Source organism: Monodelphis domestica, chromosome 1, assembly GCF_027887165.1.
Source record: "Monodelphis domestica isolate mMonDom1 chromosome 1, mMonDom1.pri, whole genome shotgun sequence".
In the NCBI taxonomy this organism is placed as follows: Eukaryota; Metazoa; Chordata; class Mammalia; order Didelphimorphia; family Didelphidae; genus Monodelphis; species Monodelphis domestica.
The window spans coordinates 121,731,357-121,737,004 of record NC_077227.1 but is presented as its reverse complement, the minus strand read 5'-3'; the positions used below and the strand labels follow the sequence as shown (position 1 = coordinate 121,737,004).

The 5,648-nt window shown below is 44.3% G+C and overlaps 1 protein-coding gene across 1 annotated transcript; it reads left to right on the top strand.

The window, feature by feature from the left end:
- Window positions 1-1,603: 1,603 nt before the first annotated feature.
- On the top strand, window positions 1,604-3,010 carry LOC103105342 (probable E3 ubiquitin-protein ligase TRIML1). The gene has a single exon (XM_056815545.1). It carries the CDS (start codon window positions 1,604-1,606, stop codon window positions 3,008-3,010), a length of 1,407 nt encoding a protein of 468 aa, XP_056671523.1.
- Window positions 3,011-5,648: the final 2,638 nt, after the last annotated feature.

Here is a 5,648-nt window from a genome sequence, read left to right as displayed (position 1 = left end):
AATTGGAAAATGAGGGGATGCCCATCAATTAGAGAATGGCTGAGCAAATTGTGGTATATGTTGGTGATGGAATATTATTGTGCTAAAAGGAATAATAAAGCGGAGGAATTCCATGGAGACTGGAACAACCTCCAGGAAGTGATGCCAAGCGAAAGGAGCAGAACCAGGAAATCATTATACACAAAGACTGATACACTGTGGTACAATCGAAGGTAATGGACTTCTCCATTAGGGTCGATGCAATGTTCCTGAATAACTTGCAGGGATCTAAAAAACACTATCCACAAGTAGAGGCTAAACTGTGGCAGTAAAAACACCGATGAAAAACAACTGCTTGACTACAGGGGCTGAGGAGAAATGACTGAGGAGAGATACTATTGCAAATACCAACAACATGGAAATGGGTTTGAATCAAGAACACATGTAAAACCCAGTGGAATCACGAGTCGGCTATGGGGCAGGGGGGCCAAGGGGGGAGGAGATAATGATCTTTGTCTCTAATGAATAATGCTTGGAAATGATCAAATGAAAGGTATTTAAAAAAAAGAAATTAGTCATCCAGGGATCTGGTTTGAACAAGGACTGGGTGAGTGAGTAAGTGAGCAAGAAAGCCAGAGAGCCAGAGAGCCAGAGAGCCAGAGAGACAGAGAGACAGAGAGAGAGAGCAGCGGGGTGGCCAGGGCTGGCACAATAACTCAGGCAAGGCAAGCTGGGCCAGGAGCCAGAGAGGGTAGCCAGGGTGGGCAGGTGAGTTGCAATCTGGGTCAAACAGCAAACCAGTCTGGAGGGGATGGCTACAGGCAGGAGCTGATCAAGATGGCTTTGTAGCCAAGCTGGGAGGGAAGACCTCTCTAATGGCTGGAACAAGCAGCAGCTTGGCGGGGGTAAAAAAAAAACCTGGTCCCCAAATTGAAAAGATTACAATTTAGGGAGGAAACTGTTAGAAGTAGAAATTAGTTTCTCTCTGCAAGCAACATTATATGTTTAGAGTATTTTTGAAGATTAACTATTACAAAAATACAAGTAAGAGGGGCCAGACCCTCTCAGCCTCCTGGGAATGCAGGCCTGCCACCATCCTCACAGCAGGATCAGATCAAGAAAGCAGTTTACCCAGGTCTCAAAGCTCCCTTTGGTGTGACCTCAGGGGCGGAGCCAAGGGGGCTATATAAAAGCATGCAGGTCAAGGTACTACTCATTTCAGAGCTGCTCACTTAGGAGCTGGAGCCTTTGGGGAGGAAGAGTGAGAGAGAGAGAGATAGAGAAAGAGAGAGAGACAGAGAGAGACAGAGAGAGACAGAGAGATTGAGAGAGAGAGATAGAGATTGAGAGAGACAGAGAGATATTGAGAGAGAGAGAGAGATTGAGAGAGAGAGAGAGACAGAGAGAGAGAGAGACAGAGAGAGAGACAGAGAGAGAGAGAGAGATTGAGAGAGAGAGAGAGAGATTGAGAGAGACAGAGAGATATTGAGAGAGAGAGAGAGAGAGAGAGAGATTGAGAGAGAGAGAGAGAGAGAGAGAGAGAGAGAGAGAGAGAGAGAGAGAGAGAGAGAGAGAATTGAGAGGAGAGTCTTTCCAAGTCAGGGAGAAATCAAGTCCCAGAGAGATGGATGTCAGTGAGATTACTGAGAAGCTCAGGTCAGAAGTGACCTGTTCCATTTGCTTGGATCTCTTCAGCCAGCCAGTGACCCTTGACTGTGGGCACAGCTTCTGCAGAGAGTGTGTCCTTCGGAGCTGGCAGGAAGCCCAAGTCCCATGGACGTGCCCGCTGTGCAGGGCTAGCAGTCAGCCCAGAGCCTTAGAGCCCACCCGAGTCCTGGAGGCCGTGGCCTCCAGCATCAGCAGGCAGCGGCGACTTCCCAGACCCAGAGACGTGGCTGGCCAGGCCAGGTGTGGCCAACACCAAGCCATTCAGAAGCTCTTCTGTGAAGATGACTTCAGCCCCCTCTGTGTCTCCTGCTTACTCCCCCACGAGCACGAAGGTCATCGTGTGTATCCCCTGGAAGAGTCTGCGGAGACATTCAAGGGCCAGCTGCAGGAAGCCCTGGGCCAGGCCTGGGCCCAGGAGAGAGAGGCCCACGTGCTGCTGGAGCAGGAGAGAGCCAGGAGGCTGAGGTGCCGCAGGGAGGCCGCCATTCTGAAGCGGGTCATCCTGCCCGAATACATCAAGACCCACCTTGGCTGGACAGAGAAGAAACAACAGGATCTTCTGATCAAGGAAAAGCGAAAGAATATGAAGCAATCAAGGGCTAGCGAGGCCAGAATCTCCTGCTATGTGCGCAGCCTCGAGAAGATCACTGAGGAGCTCCAGGAGACTTTGGAGCAGCCCCTGCTGGACATGCTCCTGGCTGGGAAGAGCACTTTGCAAAGGAGTCGGGAGCTGCTGCTTTGCTGTCCTCAGCCTGCTGCCCTACGCTGGACTCTGTGTGGAAACACTGGAATGAGGGAGCTGCTACTGGCCTTCCAGAGCCACATCAGTCTGGATCCGAGAACAGCCCATGCCAGTGTCATTGTTTCTGAAGATCTTAAGAGTCTGAGGCTTGCCAGCCACTGGCGGGACCTACTGAACAACCTGCAAGGAGAGGCCGAGCGTCCTCTTATTGTGCTGGGTGCTCAGAGCTTCACCTCGGGGAGCCATTATTGGGAGGTGGAGGTAGGAAGCAAGACCGAGTGGGAAGTGGGCATCTGTCCAGGGCCAGGAAACTCCCAGGGACGAGTCCACGGGGACCCGCTCTCCCTCGCCTGCCTCAACATGGGAGAACGATTTCAACTGTGGATCCCTCACGCCTTGGAAGGCCCTGAAGACACAGGAACCCTGCACAGGCTGGGCATTTTCCTCCACTACGAAGGGGGACACCTCTCATTTTACAATGTGACCCAGGGCTGCCTGATCTACGCCTTTCCCCCAGTCACCTTCCAAGGTCCTCTCAGGCCTTTCTTCTCTCCTGGCCTTATCCATGAAGACAACCAGCCCAGCGCTGTCACCATCTGTCCACTGAGCCCTCATTCCTGAGGGAGCTCATGCCCTTCCACCTTGCCTAGGCTCTAGGCCTCTATTCAGGGAGAGGATCCATCCTGTGCAGAATTTATGGCTGGGAAGCCCCAGGACAAGACTGGGAGAGGAAGAGGATGGACCAGAGTCCTATCAAGGGAAAAGGACAAACAAACAAAAACAACAACAAAAAAAAACCAGGGGCAGAGATTTTGGGAATTTTGGGAATTGTATTGGTGCTATTAGAAAATAAGTATTGTTTTATTTGTTTAGGGTTAAGAAGTAAATTGGCTGGCTTGAGAAAACTACTGGAGTTTGAAACAGAGCTGAGAGAACATGTTAATTTCAACTGCTGACAGTTATAACTGTTTTTCTGTGACAATTACTCTCTCTGGCAATTGGCAGAGACATGCACTCTCAGAGACTCTCTCAAGGCTGGAGGAGGTAACATCTTTGCCTCTCTCTCTCTGTCTAAGGGAAAAAACCTGAAGGAGCTTGGTATTTTCCTTTCCCAAGTTGGGAAACATTTTTGAATATCTATTGTGATTCTTGTAGATTGTTTAACTCTGAGAAAACCAAAGAAAAACCTGATCTTTGGTTTGAACTCTGAGTCTGTTAAGGCTCAGAATCCTAACTTGATTCTTGTTGATTCTCAACCAGCTAGCCTTTGCTATTTCATCATCTGAAGGCGAAGTTAAGATTCAGAAAGATAATAGCGGTAGGTTTTATTTAGATAGTATAAATTTGGGTTAGTCAGATCAGGGAGGGTTAGTGTACCCTGGGAAACACAGGAGAAACGTTCCTTGTGGAACCTGGGAATTAATTTGGGTGGATTTAGAATTCCTTAGGGTTAGAAATCCTTGATTCATCCTTATATATTTCAAGAAATATTTTATGTTTATAATTAGAGTCTACTTAGCATCCTTGAGCCTGGCCCTAAAGGGAAGCTCACATTTGAGCTTCAGTTCATCACTGAGGATACTTTTGATTACATTTATCAAAAGTGTCCAAAAAGTACCTGAACATTTTTGAACCTGTATTGGAACAGATTTTCCATTTAAATATTTCATTTTTATAATTTGCCAATTTTATTTTTACAGTCCTGATGCCCAAGGGATCACAAGAATGGATGGGAGGGTGGGGACAGAGAACACACTTATTTCTTCAAAAACAATTAGGTGCATTTATGGTGATAGGAAAACTACAATTTCATTAGAAAGAGCACTATCCCCATTCAGAGAAAGAATTTGGGGAGTAGAAACTGAGAAGAAAATATACTGCTTGAGGATATGTTTGGGAATGTAGACTCTATACGATCACTATCACAAATATTAATAATATGGAAATAGGTCTTGATCAATGACACATGTAATACTCAATGGAATTGCTCATTGACCACAGGAGGGGTTTGAGAGTAGGGGAGAAAAAGAACATGAATCATGTAACCATGGAAAAATATTCTAAATTAAATAAAAATAAAAGCATTTAAAAAGAAAAGTGAAAAAATTGAATAGCAATCATTTTCTATATTGTGTATTTTACTTTACGTTTACTTAGTTATCCAGCTTTAGTTCTTGAATTGGGCTTTTGTGTCAGAATAAAACTGTGATCTGTGTCATGCTTCTGGATGGGCATGAAATGTCCTGTTGTTCTTATTCTCAGTTACCTAATTTGTTGGACTAACCCCAACCTCCCAGGATTCAGCACTATTAGATCTCTGAAGTGCAGAGTGCTTCAATTCTCTCTCCCCCTACCCCCTACCTCTGAGGAGTGCTTTATCTTTAGAATCTTCTCAGGTGGCTTAGAATAGAGTGGAACTACCCTAATTGACATTAATCTGGTTGCTGCCCACTGCCTCTCTTTGAGGTTTCCAAGATCCTCACTCTGGGAATTTTTAAAGGGACCCCTCTGTTTTTGTTATGGCTGGGTACAGAATCTTGCAGGCCACATGTGTTCCACTTCTGGTCCCATTAGCAATTACTTTGATGGAGGGCCTCCTTTACTATTGCCCTTGGGATGTTCTCTATCTTTCTGTGAAGTTACAGGGAAGAATATTTCATTTAATATATTTTCTAATTGAAATTTTTTATCATTATATGGTTTGATATGAACTTCAGTTTTTCATGGAGGAGATATAGAGTAGATAGGCAACCTGCCTCACGTTCAGGAATCTAATCTTGGCAGGAAGTCTATGCCTTATTGATTTTTTCAAAACCTTTGATTTCTATAGCTTGTTCATATATTGCCACATACATAAAATAGACTCAGGTATATTGAAAACCCTAATGTATTTCATGTCAACATGAGAAACTGTTTCTTATTTAAAACTTGTCCAAAATGCAATAACACCAAAAGTAATTCATGTAAATTAATCAGTATTATTCTGGAAGATGATTTCAATTTATTAAAGTTCTGTCCAGTGTCAAATCCATTATTATCTTTGCTAAATAAAACTAATTACAGTCTCTAATTTAAAGAATATCAGTCTAAAACATCTTATTAATCATTTGATAGTCATGGATAATATCAAACAATATGGTTCCTCTGAAACCCTTAATTTTGTAGAATATTTCCAATTATTTCAAACTATTGACTCACTATATATAAAATTCTCATCATATATTAAGGAAAGATAGAATGAATTCTTATACTTGAATCT